Source organism: Selaginella moellendorffii, unplaced genomic scaffold (assembly GCF_000143415.4).
Source record: "Selaginella moellendorffii unplaced genomic scaffold, v1.0 SELMOscaffold_0, whole genome shotgun sequence".
NCBI lineage: Eukaryota > Viridiplantae > Streptophyta > Lycopodiopsida > Selaginellales > Selaginellaceae > Selaginella > Selaginella moellendorffii.
The window spans coordinates 369,830-387,042 of NW_003314261.1; the positions used below are offsets into that span (position 1 = coordinate 369,830).

A 17,213-nucleotide genomic window follows, 5' to 3' on the forward strand; every position below is an offset into this window, starting at 1 on the left:
GATCGATCCGAGATAAGCTCGGTAAATAATAGAAGCCCTTTGCTGGGACTTGCCAAATAAATAGGAGCTTCCCAAAACACTTTGGATTCGATCTGGGAGAGTGGGAGCTATGGCGGGCGGAGGAGTCCAAATGCTCGCTCCCGGATCCAGAGCCGCCGAGTACAAGGGCCGAATGACCAGTTACGTGGTCTTCGCGTGTATCATCGCTGCGACTGGAGGATCAATCTTTGGCTACGACATCGGGATCTCGGGTAAGATCGATCGGTCATACGTTTTCGAGGTGGAGTTGGAATCGGATCTCATGGGAGCGCTGGCAATTTGGCAGGAGGAGTGACCTCCATGAACGATTTCCTCATCAAATTCTTCCCGGTGGTGTATCGCAAGAAACTGGGGCTCATCCGCGAGGACGACTACTGCAAGTATGACAACCAGAAGCTCACGGCCTTCACATCCTCGCTCTACATCGCGGGCCTCACGTCCACATTCGCCGCCTCCTTCACCACCCGGCGCTATGGCCGCCGCCCCTCGATCCTCATCGGCGGCATTAGCTTCCTCATCGGGGCGGCGCTCAACGCCGGCGCCGAGAATCTGGAAATGCTCATCCTGGGGCGGATCATGCTGGGCGTAGGCATTGGATTCGGCAACCAAGTAAGCTCGATCGCGATGGGTTCTCCCCGATTTTGCTCCATCGATCGACCCATTTGAATCTTGATTCCAGGCAGTTCCTCTCTACTTGTCCGAGATGGCGCCGGCGAGGATGCGAGGAAGCATGAATCTACTGTTCCAGCTCGCCACCACCATCGGGATCCTGGTAGCCAACGTGATCAATTTCTTCACCCAGAAGCTCCATCCCTGGGGCTGGCGATTGTCACTGGGATTGGCAGGGGCGCCGGCATTGGTCATGACAGTGGGAGCTCTCTTCCTCCCGGAGACCCCCAACAGCCTGGTGGAGAGGGGACTGATCGATCAAGGGCGAAACATCCTGGAGAAGATCCGCGGCACCAAGGACGTGGACGCGGAGATGGAGGACCTGATCGAGGCCAGCGAGACCGCCAATGCCGTCAAGCACCCCTTCCGCAACATCCTCAAGAAGAGGAATCGCCCCCAGCTGGTCATGGCCATCTTCATCCCGGCGTTCCAGCAGCTCACGGGCATCAATTCCATCCTTTTCTACGCGCCCGTGCTGTTCCAGAGCCTGGGATTCGGGGATAACGCCGCGCTCTACTCGGCTGTCATGACCGGCGCAGTGATCACGCTCGCCACGCTCGTCTCCATCGCTCTGGTGGACCGCTGGGGTCGCAGATTCCTCTTCCTGGAAGGCGGCATTCAAATGATCGTCTGCCAGGTAAGTTGCTCAAGAACCCTAAATTTTAACTTGGATGATCATCGTGGTTGTGGTTCCTTGGCAGACGACCATTGGCGTGATCTTGAAGGAGAAATTCGGGGGATCCAAGCAGCTGTCCAAGCCCTACTCCGTCACAGTAGTGACGCTCATTTGCACGTTTGTGGCGGCGTTTGGGTGGTCGTGGGGGCCGCTTGGATGGCTCGTCCCCAGCGAGATTTTCCCGCTCGAGACGCGATCAGCGGGGCAGAGCATCACGGTGTCGGTCAATCTCTTGTTCACGTTTCTGATCGCGCAGGCGTTTTTGTGGCTGCTCTGCCATCTCAAGTATGGAATCTTCCTGCTCTTCGCGGCGCTGGTGACCGTCATGACCATCTTCATCTACTTCTTGCTGCCCGAGACCAAGAATGTTCCCATCGAGGAGATGATTCATGCGTGGAGGAGGCACTGGTTTTGGAGCAAATTTGTGGGCGGATCTAGCTTGGCTCCTCAGCCTGTTCAACCGCTAGAGACGATCAAGCCCAAAGACAAAGATCGTGACGACGGAACGAGTTAAAATGTTACTGCTATCTTGTGTAATATCTTATGCTGTTTCGTACAAGGGTCTATCAACAGAAAAAGGTGGCGGGAGTGGCGACGACATTGATATGAAAATATTTCTCGCCCAAGTCAACGTGGTTCGCTGACCCACGCAAAGATGCTGATTCGTTCGTACGAATCACGCGAGTCGTGTCAACGGATATGTCCAGCTTCTAAAAAAATCTCAGCCTTAATGTGGATGTGATCCTATCCAAATCCATGGAATTCGGATATAAATGGCCAGCTTTTCCACTGCCGATCATTCAATAACCTAGCTTTGCTCTCGTCTCTCCGTCTTCTCTTGGAAGTCCAAGCATTTTTCGATTGATCCATGGCGGTAGGCGGTGGAGTCGCGAGCGGTGGCAGCGCGAGGGCGGATCTCTACCGCGGCCACACGACCAAGTATGTGATCTTGGCGTGCATTGTGGCTGCCAGCGGAGGCTTGATCTTTGGCTACGATGTGGGCATCTCAGGTAAGTTTGCGCGATCATCATGGTGGCTTTCTCCTCCTCTCCGGCTCTAAACTTTGCTTGTATGATCCATCCAGGTGGTGTGACGTCCATGGACGATTTCCTGGAGAAGTTCTTCCCGGGTGTCAAGAGGCACAAGGACCTTGCCGCCAATGGCGATTCCGATTACTGCAAGTATGACAACCAGAAGCTCCAGGCCTTCACATCGTCGCTCTATCTCGCGGGCCTGGTTGCGAGCTTCCTCGCCTCGCATGTCACCAAGAAGTATGGACGCCGCCCATCCATCATTTGCGGAGGTCTCAGCTTTTTGGTTGGCGCAGTGCTCAATGGCGCTGCCGCCAATCTGGTCATGCTCATCCTCGGCCGGATTATGCTGGGTGTTGGCGTGGGTTTTGGCAACCAGGTAACCGATGGATCATATACAACCACCAAAGACAACGTTTTGATCATGTCCTTTCTTTCTTTTCCAGGCAGTGCCAGTCTATCTCTCAGAGATGGCACCCGCGAAGATCCGTGGCGCTCTAAATATCATGTTCCAGCTCGCCATCACGATTGGAATCCTGTGCGCGAATCTTATCAACTATGGAACCGCTAAGATTCCTGGCTGGGGATGGCGCCTCTCGCTTGGTCTCGCCGGAGTACCAGCCATTCTCATGAGCGTGGGTGGTCTTTTCTTGCCCGAGACTCCAAACAGTTTGATCGAGCGTGGACGCTGCGACGAAGGTCGCCGCCTCCTCGTCAAGATCCGCGGCACCGAGGAAGTGGATGCCGAGTATGAAGATATCAAAGAGGCGAGCGATCTCGCGGCTGCCATCGCTAGCCCCTTGAAGAACATTTTCGAGCGGAGGAGTCGTCCCCAGCTCATCTTGGCGACGTTGATCCCATTCTTCCAGCAGTTCACGGGGATCAACGCTATCATGTTCTATGCCCCGGTGCTCTTCCAGACGATCGGATTTGGCAGCGACGCATCGCTCTACTCGGCCGTGATCACCGGCGCTGTCAATGTCGTGGCTACCCTCGTCTCGATCGCGCTTGTCGATCGGTTGGGCCGCCGCTTCTTCTTCTTGCAAGCTGGAGTCCAAATGTTCGTCTCACAGGTAAGCAGCATGCTTCTCTAGATCGATCGAAGTTCTCATTCTTCCTTTCTAAATCCATAGGTGGTGGTGGCGGTGATCTTGGGCGTCAAGTTTGGAGGAACCAAGGAGCTGGACAAAGTTTACGCTGTGATCGTCGTGATCGTGATATGCTGCTACGTCTCTGCCTTTGCCTGGTCTTGGGGGCCCTTGGGCTGGCTCGTTCCCAGCGAGATTTTCCCACTGGAGACGCGATCGGCCGGGCAAGCGATCACGGTGGCAGTTAATCTCTTCTTCACCTTCGTCATTGCCCAGGCGTTCCTCAGCATGATGTGCCATATGAAGTTCGGGATCTTCCTGTTCTTCGCGGCCTGGGTGGCGATCATGTCAGTCTTCGTCTTCTGGTTCATACCCGAGACCAAGAACGTTCCAATCGAGGAGATGATGGGTGTGTGGAGAAAGCACTGGTTTTGGAGGAGGATTGTCCCGGACCAAGATCCTCCGGTTATCCCATACAAGCAGGATGATGAAAGCAAGATGGGCGTAGAGATGACAAACTAAAGATCACTGAGTGAGAAGAACTAAGTAGGATGAAGACTAAAAAATGTAAAAATCTATCACTCTCAACTTTACGGCTAAGACCAACACTCAAAAACGCTAGAAACTTTCATACCGTGTTGTCTGGTAATGCGGGACAATCCGAGGATTCTGGCTCGTTCTGGAGGTCTTCTTTGTCCTACGTCATGATATATTTCAGTGAACTCGGGTCTACGAAGCTTGCTACTCATACCTCGAGATAATCTTTTGCCCTCGGCTCCTCCTGGGACTCGCTATCTTCATCGTCCTTGTCCTACGCACCTCGGTCAATTTCACTGCACGAGGAAGATGGAAACTGTCCGCTGACTCAAGTAGATCCGAAGTCTCTAGCTCGTGGTTGTCCTCCTCCTACACCAAAGAAAGTTCTTGCACGAGGAAGAAGAAGGATGGAAATCTAAGAATTTGCCGCCATGGTCACGGCGACACAAAGAAGCACTCAATTCTACGCGAAGACTAGTAACACGATCAAGCCGCCGATCGATCGAGCTGGGAGATCCCTCTTTGGAATCTATGGCCGGAAGGAGAATTCGTGCAATGGCGAATGGTGGCGGCTTGACAACCGAGCTCTACAAGGGACGGACAACGTCTTACGTGATCCTCGCTTGCATTGTGGCCGCGTGTGGAGGCTTGACCATTGGCTACGAAATTGGAATCTCAGGCAAGACCAGATTTGTCATCGATCTATCGCGAATTTCCTTCGTTTTATCACAGGTGGTATGACATTCATGCCCGCATTCTTGGAGAAATTCAATTTCCACAGCCGTGACGACGACTCTCCATTCTACTACTGCCAGAATGAAGATAAGCGACTCATCATCTTCACGTCCTCGCTCTATCTCGTGGGCATCGCGGCCAGCTTGCTGGCCTCTCACGTCACGAAGATTTACGGGCGGCGGCTATCGATCCTCTGTGGAGGCCTCTGTTCCCTCGTCGGTGCCGTGCTCAGTGGTGCCGCTCAAAATCTAGCCATGCTCATCTTGGGACGAATCATGCATGGCATCGGCCTTGGCTTTGGCAATCAGGTGATTGGATGATCGGTTCGCAACAAAAAACGATTTGATTCCTCGAATGCTCTGTCCAGGCAGTGCCGCTCTATCTTGCAGAGATGGCGCCGGCAAAGATCCGGGGAGCGCTCATCATCATGTTTCAGCTCGCCATCACTATCGGGATCCTCTGCGCGAATCTCATCAACTATGGCTCCCTCTGGGGCTGGCGCCTCTCCCTTGGTCTCGCCGGAGTACCAGCCATCCTCATGACCATGGGCGGATTTTTCTTGCCCGAGACTCCAAATAGTTTGATCGAGCGTGGGCGTTACGAGGAGGCTCGCCGCCTCCTCACGAAGATCCGCGGGACCGAGGAGGTGGATGCCGAGTACGAAGACATCAAAGAGGCAAGCGAGCTCGCAGTGACAAACCCTTTCAAGGCCATCTTCCAGAGAAAGAATCGCCCCCAGCTCGTCATGGCGACCATGATCCCATTCTTCCAGCAGTTCACGGGGATCAATGCGATCATGTTCTACGCCCTGGTGCTCTTCAAGAAGCTTGGATTTGGCACCGATGCGTCGCTCTACTCAGCCGTGATCACTGGCGCTGTGAACGTCATGGCCACGCTCGTCGCCATCACCTTCGTTGATAAGTGCGGCCGCCGCGCGCTCTTCCTGGAAGCTGGAGTCCAAATGTTCTTCACCCAGGTGAGAGATGGATTGATTGCTTCTCTTTCTTGATCCATCGACTAAAACTCTTTGCACGATCATAGATGGCGATTGGGTTGATCTTTGCGATCATTACACCATTGTCCAAATCTTTTGCCGTGATCGTCGTGATCATGATTTGCATCTACGTCTCATCCTTTGCATGGTCATGGGGGCCGCTGGGATGGCTCATTGAGATCTTCACACTGGAGACGCGGTCCGTCGGCCAGGGAATCAATGTGGCTGTCAACTTCCTCTTCACCTTCGTCATTGCGCAAGCTTTCCTCGCAATGCTATGTCACATGACGTACGGAATCTTCTTCTTCTTCGCAGCTTGGGTGTTGGTCATGTCCCTCTTCGTCTACTTCTTTCTTCCCGAGACCAAGAGCATTCCCATCGAGGAGATGACCAGCGTTTGGAGGAGGCACTGGTATTGGAAGAGGTTCGTTCCAGACGAGGATCCTCCAGCTCTTCCTTCCTATAAGTGAGATCGGTACTGATCAATCGAGCTAGACGATAAGCGAGGAGCTTTCACTGCCGAGAGGAAAAACTGTCTAGTACCTCTTGGAAGGAAAAGCAACTCTTCTGTTCTCTGTGAAACCAAAACCTTATATTGATTGTAAGCTTTTGAGTAGAAAAAATTACCACAACGATGGCATCAAGAGGCTTCCTTCCTTGACGAGCAAGAAGACGCGCCCTCCATCGCCATGGGAGATTCGCAGGTCCTCGTCCAAGTAAGTGGTGAGCAGCCACGACTGGGCCGCCGCTTCTTCTTCTTGCAAGCTGGAGTCCAAATGTTCGTCTTAAGCAGCATGCTTCTCTAGATCGATCGAAGTTCTCACTCTTCCATTCTAAATCCGTAGGTGGTGGTGGCGGCGTCAAGTTTGGAGGAACCAAGGAGCTGGACAAAGTTTACGCTGTGATCGTCGTGATCGTGATATGCTGCTACGTCTCTGCCTTTGCCTGGTCTTGGGGACCCTTGGGCTGGCTCGTTCCCAGCGAGATTTTCCCACTGGAGACGCGATCGGCCGGGCAAGCGATCACGGTGGCAGTTAATCTCTTCTTCACCTTCGTCATTGCGCAGGCGTTCCTCAGCATGATGTGCCATATGAAGTTCGGGATCTTCCTGTTCTTCGCGGCCTGGGTGGCGATCATGTCAGTCTTCATCTTCTGGAGACCAAGAACGTTCCAATCGAGGAGATGATCGGTGTGTGGAGAAAGCACTGGTTTTGGAGGAGGATTGTCCCGGACCAAGATCCTCCGGTTATCCCATACAAGCAGGATGATGAAAGCAAGATGGGCATAGAGATGACAAACTAAAAATCATTGAGCAAGAACTATAGAACTAAGTAGGATGAAGACCAAGAAATGTAAAAATCTATCACTCTCAACTTTATGGCCAAGACCAACACTCAAGAATTCGCCACCGTGGTCACGGCGACACAAAGAAGCATTCAATTCTACGCGAAGACTAGTGCCAGATCGATCGGGAGATCCCTCTTTGGAATCTATGGCCGGAAGGAAAATTCGTGGAGTTGCGAATGGTGGCGGCTTGAGAGCCGGGCTCTACAAGGGACGGACAACGTCTTACGTGATCCTCGCTTGCATTGTGGCCGCGTGTGGAGGCTTGATCTTTGGCTACGAAGTGGGAATCTCAGGCAAGACCAGATTTGTCATCGATCTATCGCGAATTTCCTTCGTTTGATCACAGGTGGTATGACATCCATGCCCGCATTCTTGGAGAAATTCAATTTCCACAGCCGTGACGACGACTCTCCATTCTACTACTGCCAGAATGAAGATCAGCGACTCACCATCTTCACGTCCTCGCTCTATCTCGCGGGCATCGCGGCCAGCTTGCTGGCCTCTCACGTCACGAAGATTTACGGGCGGCGGCTATCGATCCTCTGTGGAGGCCTCTGTTCCCTCGTCGGTGCCGTGCTCAGTGGTGCCGCTCAATATCTACCCATGCTCATCTTGGGACGAATCATGCATGGCATCGGCCTTGGCTTTGGCAATCAGGTGAGTGGATTATCGGTTCGCAACAAAAAACGATTCGATTCCTCGAATGCTCTGTCCAGGCAGTGCCGCTCTATCTATCAGAGATGGCGCCGGCAAAGATCCGGGGAGCGCTCAACATCATGTTTCAGCTCGCCATCACTATGGGGATCCTCTGCGCGAATCTCATCAACTATGGCTCCCTCCAAATCCGGGATTGGGGCTGGCGCCTCTCCCTTGGTCTCGCCGGAGTACCAGCCAGCCTCATGACCATGGGCGGATTTTTCTTGCCCGAGACTCCAAATAGTTTGATCGAGCGTGGGCGTTACGAGGAGGCTCGCCGCCTCCTCACGAAGATCCGCGGGACCGAGGAGGTGGATGCCGAGTACGAAGATATCAAAGAGGCAAGCGAGCTCGCAGTGACAAACCCTTTCAAGGCCATCTTCCAGAGAAAGAATCGCCCCCAGCTCGTCATGGCGACCATGATGCCATTCTTCCAGCAGTTCACGGGGATCAATGCGATCATGTTCTACGCCCCGGTGCTCTTCCAGAAGCTTGGATTTGGCACCGATGCGTCGCTCTACTCAGCCGTGATCACTGGCGCTGTGAACGTCATGGCCACGCTCGTCGCCATCACCTTCGTTGATAAGTGGGGCCGCCGCGCGCTCTTCCTGGAAGCTGGAGTCCAAATGTTCTTCACCCAGGTGAGAGATGGATTGGTTGCTTCTCTCTCTTGATCCATCGACTAAAACTCTTTGCACGATCATAGGTGGCGATTGGGTTGATCTTTGCGATCATTACACCATTGTCCAAACCTTTTGCCGTGATCGTCGTGATCGTGATTTGCATCTACGTCTCATCCTTTGCATGGTCATGGGGGCCGCTGGGATGGCTCATTCCCAGCGAGATCTTCACACTGGAGACGCGGTCCGTCGGCCAGGGAATCAATGTGGCTGTCAACTTCCTCTTCACCTTCGTCATTGCGCAAGCTTTCCTCGCAATGCTATGCCACATGACGTACGGGATCTTCTTGTTCTTCGCAGCTTGGGTGTTGGTCATGTCCCTCTTCGTCTACTTCTTTCTTCCCGAGACCAAGAGTGTTCCTATCGAGGAGATGACCAGCGTTTGGAGGAGGCACTGGTATTGGAAGAGGTTCGTTCCAGACGAGGATCCTCCAGCTCTTCCTTCCTATAAGCGAGATCGGTACTGATCAATCGAGCTAGACGATAAGCGAGGAGCTTTCACTGCCGAGAGGAAAAACTCTCTAGTACCTCTTGGATGTTCTGTCCTCTGTGAAACCAAAACCTTAGATTGATTGTTCGCTTTTGAGTAGAAAAAATTACCACGACGATGGTATCAAGGGGCTTCCTTCCTTGACGAGCAAGAAGACGCGCCCTCCATCGCCACGGGAGATTCGCAGGTCCTCGTCCAAGTAGCCACGACTGGACCGCCGCTTCTTCTTCTTGCAAGCTGGAGTCCAAATGTGCTTCTCTAGATCGATCGAAGTTCTCACTCTTCCATTCTAAATCCATAGGTGGTGGTGGCGGTGATCTTGGGCGTCAAGTTTGGAGGAACCAAAGAGCTGGATAAAGTTTACGCTGTGATCGTCGTGATCGTGATATGCTGCTACGTCTCTGCCTTTGCCTGGTCTTGGGGACCCTTTCGTTCCCAGCGAGATTTTCCCACTGGAGACGCGATCGGCCGGGCAAGCGATAATCTCTTCTTCACCTTCGTCATCGCGCAGGCGTTCCTCAGCATGTGCCATATGAAGTTCGGGATCTTCCTGTTCTTCGCGGCCTGGGTGGCGATCATGTCAGTCTTCTCTTCTGATTCATACCCGAGACCAAGAACGTTAGATGATGGGTGTGTGGAGAAAGCACTGTCTTTGGAGGAGGATTGTCCCGGACCAAGATCCTCCGGTTATCCCATACAAGCAGGATGATGAAAGCAAGATGGGCGTAGAGATGACAAACTAAAGACCATTGAGCGAGAACTATAGGACTAAGTACGATGAAGACGAAAAACTGTAAAAATCTATCACTCTCAACTTTACGGCTAAGACCAACACTCGAGAATTCGCGGCCGCGGTCACGGCGAGACAAAGAAGCATTCAATTCTGCCGTGCTCGTCGTGATCGTGATTTGCATCTACGTCTCATCCTTTGCATGGTCATGGGGGACGCTGGGATGGCTCATTCCCAGCGAGATCTTCACACTGGAGACGCGGTCCGTCGGCCAGGGAATCAATGTGGCTGTCAACTTCCTCTTCACCTTCGTCATTGCGCAAGCTTTCCTCGCAATGCTATGCCACATGATGTCCGTCTTGTTCTTCGCAGCTTGGGTGTTGGTCATGTCCCTCTTCGTCTACTTCTTTCTTCCCGAGACCAAGAGTGTTCCCATCGAGAAGATGACCAGCGTTTGGAGGAGGCACTAGTATTGGAAGAGGTTCGTTCCAGACGAGGATCCTCCAGATAAGCGAGATCGGTATCCGGCAGAGGACTGATCAGTCGAGCTAGACGATCAGCGAGGAGCTTTCAGTGCCGAGAGGAAAAACTGTCTAGTACCTCTTGGAAGGAAAAGCAACTCTTCTGTTCTCTCTGAAACCAAAACCTTATATTGATTGTAAGCTTTTGAGTAGAAAAAATTACCACGACGATGGTATCAAGGGGCTGCCTTCCTTGACGAGCAAGAAGACGCCCCCTCCATCGCCACGGGAGATGCGCAGGTCCTCGTCCAAGTAAGTGGTAAGCAGCCACGACTGGGCTTTGTTGCCTGGTATCGAAAACTTAAGAGGTGGCTGACCTGAGAGTGTGCGCGCCACCGAGTTCGCAGCGTCTTGCAGGGGACGAAGAGCGTCTTGAGCTGGTGTGAGATCGATTTTACGTCCCATGAAGTCGACGGTGTCGGGGAGTTCAACGGAATCTGTGAGCTGCGGTGTTCCAATCACTCCTTCCTCGAATTTAATCTGCGTTAAAGAGGAAGAACTTGTTAGTTATGAAACATGTATGCAGCGTAGAAGAAAACCAGGCTCCAAGTTTTCTAAGCCAGTTATCGCTTCTAAACGCTACACTCTCTCTTGAGCAACCTATTGTGGCTTCTGCTGAGTGGCTTCCCAAGCAGAAGTGTATCTCTGTTGCTCGTCAAGGTCTAACCAAACCAGACAAATCACGAACACTAAGAAACAATGATCTTACTTGCACGCGCTTTGGACTCCTGACTTCGAACGAAGCTGATGCGCTAAACGATGTGGTTGCCAAAGGACCCACAAAACTCACAGAATTTTGGACTGTCAGTGCGTTGGAATCAACAGTCTGGGAGATCTCTCCAACTTTTACCAGCGGCAAAGTTCCCGCTGCTAAGAGAGGAAAGAGCTCCGAGAAAGAAGTGTATCTAGAATCAGATGAAAATCTTAGTCGACCAAGAGGCAAGAGCAAAGAGAGAGAGAGAAAAGAGGAAGAACTAAAAGGACTTACGCGAGGATCCATTTGCCATTGAGCACGGCCAATGCTTCGGTCGGAGCTGGAGTTGGATTCTTAGCTTCTAGCTGAGTGATGAGCTCATTCACCTCGGCTCTAGTCTCGCTGCTAGCTTTAAGACCTCGCTCTGTTCCATACAAAGAATCCAGCAGCGCCTTCTTAAGCCCCTCTGTATCGCCATCCTTCTCTTTCTCGTCGGACACCGCAGTTCCTACTCCATTCCCTGCCTTGCTCGCCTTCTTCTCAGCGGCACCCTCGCCCCATTCGTCGTTCCCATCCGACGCCAAAGCCTGCAATCTGTGCCTGGCACCCAGAGACAACCTAGTAGCAGTGGCAATTGACCTGATCGAAGGGCCGCTGTGGAGGAAATGCGCGCTGGCGCGCTCGCGGGACGGCGATGGGCATGCGTTCGCAACGCCGAGCCTCGGGAACGCCTCGGAAGAGATCGCCGCCATGATCTGTGTGATCAAGCCAATTGGTTCTTTCAATGCCACGTATGTGAAAACCCTGTCTAATATCTCGTGGTTACTCTGTCCAATCGTAGGAATATAACACGTTTTGTCAGACAATAGAATATTCTTTCTTTTTTATCGAAAAAGCATCAACTTTTTTTCCCACGAATAGTGTTTTGAAAGGATCATAGCAGCAAATACATTTATTGAAAGGTATCTTCACCACTTGATTTAAAAGATAAAGTTTTAGTTTTTATGATAATGTAAAATCATATATTTTCATATGTGATTAATATCTATATTCTAAAAATTACTCCCGAGAATATCTTGTATTTATTTTAATTGCTATCTCAAAATAAAAATCTAGGAAAGGAATTACTGAGTGCTCAGCTGAGACCATAGAAAATCTAATCTAACTCTCTCTACTCACTCAGGCCTTTTGAGTCCCTGTTCATAAATTCCTCTGAACTGAGGTTTAGAGTAGTTTACATATAACACTCTATCATTTAATCCTTAAAAGTAAGCTTCCTCTTCAAGCACAAGAAACCATTAACCTATAGTATGTTCATGTTGAATGTCAAACATATCAATGAACAAGACTTGTAAGTTTCAGCTTTCATCTTCTAGTGGTGTATATGAAATTGCCATATTAGTAAACAGGTCCACTTCTTAGCCACATGACATTTATTAATGACCATTTTAGGAATATCTTATATACCAAAGTTAAGAGTTAAACATTTGATGAACCAATCACCTATAAATAATCCATTAAATACTTAAAATCTTTGTCTTTTATAGTGTATTAAATACTTACTAAAATTAAGGGGTTTGAATTAATAATTTAAGAATCTTTAAAAAGTACAATGAATTAAGTTTATTTAAATCATGGCACAACATAACTTCATCCACTAAAGCTGAAATGCCCTTGGAATTGTTATTGTTGTCATATGCCTATATGGCTAGGCAACAATTGGGATATGTGTTATTTTTCAAGTATTAAATAAAGTTTTTCTCAATTGAGATATAATTGTGGAGTTTCATCACCATTGCCAAAAAATCTCCTCAAAAATGCAATTAACATGAAAAATACAAAGGGATTGAGAGGAAATGTAATGCTTACCAATTTATTCTAGTAGTGATGTTTATAATCAGCAACTTTATTAATATAATGTGCATTATACCATATAATTCACAATGGATGGATGCAATTCACATTCTAGCACTTCAATTTGAAGGTGATGTTCATGGAATACAGGAATTTTACAAGAAAACATGTTAATTATTAATTTTATAAAGACCAATGTACAATAAGTTTTATTTGGAAAAGGTTTTAAATATATAAAACCATTTATTAATCACTAGGCTTACTAAGCTTTAACAGTGATGATGTAAAGTTAGTTAGTTTTACAAATGGATTGAAAATGTATGTTGAGAATCTAATTAGTAATAAATAAAATTTATCACTAATCACATAGAATGAATTTACATCCCACCTAAAAAAGACTATCCACTAAATACTTTTGAACAAGTAATTTTTTGTTATTATATAGATCATATTTAACAAATGATAAGTATTGTTTCCAAAAGTAAAATGTTATATAAGATTTAAAAATAATTAATAAATCTAAATAAACTTAAAGTAAACTATATAGTAATAATTATATATAATAGTTTTTTTTTAGGATATTAGATTCCCGCCACAGCTTAAATGTTGAAATGAGGAATTAGGGTTTACATAGGGTATGGCGTCATGGAGGCTTCCCCAGGGGCGCGCGGTGGATTCGGTGCGATGGCTGCCATCGTCGGCGGCGGCCTGGGACCGAATGCTGGTGTCAACCCTGTTTGATCCAGAGACAGGCAAGCCTAGCCTAGAGCTTAATGCCCTGGGCAGCAAAGATTCCACCGAGGGAAGGCCATGGCTGGATTTGCGAGGCGAGTGGGAGCTGCCCGGACGAGTCTCGGCCCTCGCCACCGCTGCATTGCAAGGGGAGAATTTCCTTGCGGTGGCGGGCAGCATCGAGGGGTCCGTGACAGTGGTACCAGTGGATGCCGTGCAAGTGACTACGTCGGAGCTTCTAGACAAGGAGCCTCTCGTTCTTTCCGGTTTGCACGAGGCTAGCGTCTGCGCTGTGGACGTCCTGGACGATTCCGGGGACTGCTTGGCCGTGGGGGAGGATGGAAAGATTAGCGTAGTGAAGATCTCCGAGTCCGAGCTTCTTCCCAAGCGTGTTCACGACAGTCATGGCCATGTCTCCTTCTCTGCCGCGCATTGGGCTTCGTCTATGGAGTTCGTGACCGCCGGAGTGGGAGCTCCATTGCAGTGGTGGGATCTTCGTAAACCGGGTGGAGCTGTCTCGCAATGCCGCTTGAAATGGTGGGGGATCTAAAGCTCTCATTGCCTTCCTTCGCTTATAAACTTTCGCTTCACAGGGACGGTTCTTCACCGGGATTCGTTCACTCTCTGGACGTCCATCCCTCTCGGAAGCATCTCTGCGTGGTGCGTTAGCTTGTTTTGTTTCATTTTTTTCTGGATCCTTAATAGTTCTTGTTGTCAAGGTCGGAGGCTCTGGAGGATCCATCTTCGCTTGGGACCTTCGATGGCAAAGAGATGCCGTGAAGCTAGCGGGTGTTTCTGCGAGTAAATCGGCGATTGTAGAGAGCGAGGTCTGGGAAGTCAAGTACGACCATGCGTCTACGATTTCGTCTTCATCGGACTCTGGAAAGGTCCCTCCAGTTATGTTTTGCTCGGAAGATGGTGTTCTAGCAACCATTGAAGGAGGTAAGCGTTTTTTCTGTCGTGCAAGCTTTGATATGGATGCTTAAAAATCCTTGGTGCAGGCAATGTTACCGAGCTTCTCGCGGAGCCTTGCGCCATCAATTCTTTCGATGTTGATTGCGAGAATGGAAAGGTAAGGCGTGAATTTCTCGAGACAAGCTTACTAGTTTATATGATTTATTGATGCAGGACATTGTGTGTGGCTTGGAACATGAAAGCATTCTTTTTTTGAAGAGACGAATATGAGAATCAATACCGATGAAGTTGTTCATGTAGCTCTAAACAACAAATATTCCTTTAATAAGATACATTACCTTTTATTTAGAAGGTATATTAACTGATTAAAGGGTATACTTGAATATATAAAGGACAAATAGAATAAAAAAATCTTAGGGCAATGGTTCCAGAATGGCTAGAGACGTTTTTGCAGAGAGATTTCTTCTCAAAGTGTTTAAAACACTGCCATGGCCAATCCATCACAGATCGTCAGTCAGCGTTTTGCATTGGTTGTCGTGCAGTACTCTGTGAATCAGAAGTGTCCAATCACAATTGCGATAATGGACGCATTCTGCTATTGCGATGGCACCATAAAGAAGCTAGGGTTGTTCGAGAGCATATCGCACAGTTTTACAATGTGGATCACGTTGACGGCAGCAAAAAAAAAGGTGAAGATCTTATCCGTCTCAAGAGCTGTCCGTCTCCCCGTGGGATCAAGGGATGTTACTGCGGCCTCAATTTCGATGACGAGCCATTAGTTCGTGTCACCACTTACTGCTCCATCGACTGCCAGCTCCAGCACGATCGAGCTCTGGCCGTTAAGCCAATCAAGCTCTTTGGAAACACAGTGCTGCCGAACATCCCAGCTCCTCCTAAAACTGCTCAGCTGGCTCGGAATGCTAGCAAGGCGCTGGGAAAGGCTGCTGCAAAGCCTGTCAAGCCAGTTCTAGAAGGTGGTTCTGAAAGGGAAGAAGTCTCAGGCATGGAGCTCTGGAGATCAATTGTTGGTTCGAGAAGAGGTGTTCCTCAGGCTCTTCCAGGCGATGATCAGCAGGGTAATCCTTCGGCAGAGGCGCTAGGATTGACAAATGAGGGAAAGCGCCGTGAGGCTTGCAGCTGCATGCCAGTGCCTCCTGCAAAAATCATGAAATTGGACGAAGAGCGAGAAATTGTGCAGTAAGACTATAACAAGATTAAGCATGTTTACAAATAATGGTTTTGAAAGAGCGAGCAGGAAACACAGTATCCATCATAGTTTTAATGTGTTGTTGATGTGTTAAAATACAGAACAGAACAAGATGACTGCCTTCACTAAGGCCTATGAATTGGCACTAAGTATGCAATGGTGAAGAGGCAGAATCGCCCGCTTCCCGAACGCATCCTGAATGGGTTGAGGCCACATGGCTGAAAATATAAGAAGCTTTCAGAGTTTGCTGGATCAAAAAAGTTAGTTTCGCCTTATTTTGTTACCCTACCGGGGCTTGTTGAAGCCGAACTGGTCATAGTTCGATTCTGCCAGGAAGAAGCAGAGTACAGACTCCAGCTAACTGGTTCCGTGTAGATATCGTTCCATGCACGAAGAGCAGTTTGAAGAACTTCTGTCCATACATAATTCATAGCAACTTGCCAAAACCAACCATAGAAAAAGGGTTTTGATTTTTTCAATGCTTTGTTCAGACACCACGTTCCAAACATTGCATGCAATCCACTTTCCTCGGTAAGGATCTTCATAAGATTTGCAGTTGCTACAATGCTTATGTCAGCAACAAGAATTAGTATAATTGACTCACCATAGGCTGCTTGGAGGCTTCCTTTTTGAATTGCTTGCGTGGAGCTACACATAGTACTGATCCCCGTATTCTGAAAACTGCAACAGACTCTGGTGTGTACTTTCTAATTCATTTTATACACTGCAAGAGTTGAGGTAGTAATCTAGGAACGAAGAGCTCTTGCTTCAGGAAATGTAGTTGCAGGAGGTGGGTTCAACCCCTCTCGAAGTAATCAGACTAGAGTAAGTGTAGTGTTCTAGCAGCTTTGAAGCTGTCCTGCACCTGTTACTCGAGTGCTTTGATAAACATCTGAAGAGTGAAAGCTAAACAAAAATATAGTTTTCAATTCTTCGTTTCAACATACATGATTTTCTAAGATCTGAATCTTGTTTTTGTGGTTTTTAACGAAGGTAACATATAATTCTCTAAATTTTTTTTATGATAAAAACCCATTTCACTGGACGTAACAGTGATGAATTTTCTCCAAGATGATATTCTCTTGACAAAAACATTGTCCAAACATATTTCCAACCACTGTGTGAAGAAGTTCCCACACTTCTGTAGGAAAATAAACCACTGCTAAATGTCCTCTCCATGTGTTGGGATTATTGGGTACAGGCTCCATCCACTTGACCTGTAAACATCCTGATAAAAACACCTCCACCACAGATCTAATTCTTCCCTGGATTGCTAATTGTATTGGTCTCAAAGTCATGAGAAACCACATTCAAAAGCAGATGGAAGCAGTTCCAAGCGTTGTCATAGTGGGGCACAAGCTTTGGCAAACAGAGACCATGCAAAAGATGATAACACTATAACAGAAACACTCTTAGGTTCACAGTGCAACGTAGTTCGTATTGGGAGGGGATTTGGGTGCGGCTTGCAGGCATCTGGACCCTACCACATTTTGTCTAGGCCATTTTGCTCTGGTGCCGGGCGCCATGGAGCTGGAGGTAATCAGGCAACTAGCGGTGTCTGCTGGGCTTGGTGACGGA

The 17,213-nt window shown here is 48.9% G+C and overlaps 8 protein-coding genes across 8 annotated transcripts; 7 read left to right on the forward strand and 1 right to left on the reverse strand.

Annotated features, from left to right (window-relative positions):
- Window positions 1–2,119, forward strand: LOC9633248 (sugar transport protein 7). Its single transcript, XM_002960016.2, has 4 exons — window positions 1–251; window positions 326–648; window positions 719–1,345; window positions 1,410–2,119. Exons 1-4 carry the CDS (start codon window positions 110–112, stop codon window positions 1,896–1,898), a joined length of 1,581 nt encoding a protein of 526 aa, XP_002960062.1. The 5' UTR covers window positions 1–109; the 3' UTR covers window positions 1,899–2,119.
- A 133-nt stretch (window positions 2,120–2,252) lies between these two features.
- LOC9633249 (sugar transport protein 7) lies at window positions 2,253–4,086 on the forward strand. Its single transcript, XM_002960017.2, has 4 exons — window positions 2,253–2,394; window positions 2,469–2,794; window positions 2,862–3,488; window positions 3,549–4,086. The coding sequence occupies exons 1-4, from the start codon at window positions 2,253–2,255 to the stop codon at window positions 4,023–4,025; spliced, it is 1,572 nt and encodes a 523-aa protein (XP_002960063.1). The 3' UTR covers window positions 4,026–4,086.
- A 509-nt stretch (window positions 4,087–4,595) lies between these two features.
- On the forward strand, window positions 4,596–6,393 carry LOC9656227 (sugar transport protein 13). Its single transcript, XM_024668722.1, has 4 exons — window positions 4,596–4,719; window positions 4,773–5,083; window positions 5,143–5,751; window positions 5,817–6,393. Exons 1-4 carry the CDS (start codon window positions 4,596–4,598, stop codon window positions 6,237–6,239), a joined length of 1,467 nt encoding a protein of 488 aa, XP_024524490.1. The 3' UTR covers window positions 6,240–6,393.
- A 742-nt stretch (window positions 6,394–7,135) lies between these two features.
- Window positions 7,136–9,081, forward strand: LOC9656228 (sugar transport protein 7). The gene is made up of 4 exons (XM_002960019.2): window positions 7,136–7,409; window positions 7,463–7,773; window positions 7,833–8,453; window positions 8,519–9,081. Exons 1-4 carry the CDS (start codon window positions 7,262–7,264, stop codon window positions 8,957–8,959), a joined length of 1,521 nt encoding a protein of 506 aa, XP_002960065.1. The 5' UTR covers window positions 7,136–7,261; the 3' UTR covers window positions 8,960–9,081.
- On the forward strand, window positions 9,028–9,707 carry LOC112346191 (sugar transport protein 13-like). Its single transcript, XM_024674536.1, has 3 exons — window positions 9,028–9,034; window positions 9,111–9,169; window positions 9,284–9,707. Exons 1-3 carry the CDS (start codon window positions 9,028–9,030, stop codon window positions 9,689–9,691), a joined length of 474 nt encoding a protein of 157 aa, XP_024530304.1. The 3' UTR covers window positions 9,692–9,707.
- Window positions 9,708–9,759: 52 nt separating this feature from the next.
- LOC112346194 (sugar transport protein MST4-like) lies at window positions 9,760–10,182 on the forward strand. Its single transcript, XM_024674549.1, has one exon. The coding sequence runs from the start codon at window positions 9,760–9,762 to the stop codon at window positions 10,180–10,182; it is 423 nt and encodes a 140-aa protein (XP_024530317.1).
- A 157-nt stretch (window positions 10,183–10,339) lies between these two features.
- LOC9656229 (probable plastid-lipid-associated protein 2, chloroplastic) lies at window positions 10,340–11,729 on the reverse strand. Its single transcript, XM_002960679.2, has 3 exons — window positions 11,222–11,729; window positions 10,943–11,138; window positions 10,340–10,713 (listed from the first exon to the last, which is right to left on the reverse strand). Exons 1-3 carry the CDS (start codon window positions 11,677–11,679, stop codon window positions 10,393–10,395), a joined length of 975 nt encoding a protein of 324 aa, XP_002960725.1. The 5' UTR covers window positions 11,680–11,729; the 3' UTR covers window positions 10,340–10,392.
- A 1,689-nt stretch (window positions 11,730–13,418) lies between these two features.
- On the forward strand, window positions 13,419–14,798 carry LOC9656230 (nuclear pore complex protein NUP43). Its single transcript, XM_024668737.1, has 5 exons — window positions 13,419–14,050; window positions 14,107–14,173; window positions 14,233–14,455; window positions 14,515–14,585; window positions 14,642–14,798. Exons 1-5 carry the CDS (start codon window positions 13,419–13,421, stop codon window positions 14,696–14,698), a joined length of 1,050 nt encoding a protein of 349 aa, XP_024524505.1. The 3' UTR covers window positions 14,699–14,798.
- Window positions 14,799–17,213: the final 2,415 nt, after the last annotated feature.